This window comes from Penaeus monodon, chromosome 19 (assembly GCF_015228065.2).
Source record: "Penaeus monodon isolate SGIC_2016 chromosome 19, NSTDA_Pmon_1, whole genome shotgun sequence".
NCBI lineage: Eukaryota > Metazoa > Arthropoda > Malacostraca > Decapoda > Penaeidae > Penaeus > Penaeus monodon.
Window position 1 is genome coordinate 16766427 of NC_051404.1, and position 347 is coordinate 16766773.

Genomic DNA, 347 nt, shown 5'->3' on the forward strand with positions numbered 1-347 from the left:
CAAAACCAAAATGAACCCTTTTCTGACAACAGGGTATCCTCATACCAGTTATTAACCCCAGTCCAGGGTGCAATACCATCACGACCAGTGTGACCCCCCAGACACTGCCTTGCCTCATTGGTAAGTTCTGCCATGATGGAGTCTGAAGAAGAGGAAATAAAAAAATGTAAATAAATACTGCCACACTATCTGTGCTGTCTCTCAATTGCATGACAAATTAGTTTCAATTTGGGATATATTTTATTTTATAATCACTATGAAATGATTTTAGTGTTTGTGGTTTTAGTTATTTTCAAACTGAAATCCTCAAACTTCTTATTATTTGGAGTTCAACATGTATCAGTTGA

General features: G+C 36.3%; 1 protein-coding gene across 3 annotated transcripts in view; it reads right to left on the minus strand.

The window, feature by feature from the left end:
- LOC119585106 (integrator complex subunit 8-like) overlaps positions 1-347 on the minus strand; it is a 14908-nt gene that overhangs the window by 4983 nt on the left and 9578 nt on the right. For all 3 annotated transcript variants that reach the window (XM_037933734.1, XM_037933733.1, XM_037933732.1), the window contains one exon: positions 46-142. In XM_037933734.1, the coding sequence (XP_037789662.1) occupies positions 46-142 (97 nt within the window). The remainder of the gene's footprint in view (positions 1-45; positions 143-347) is intronic.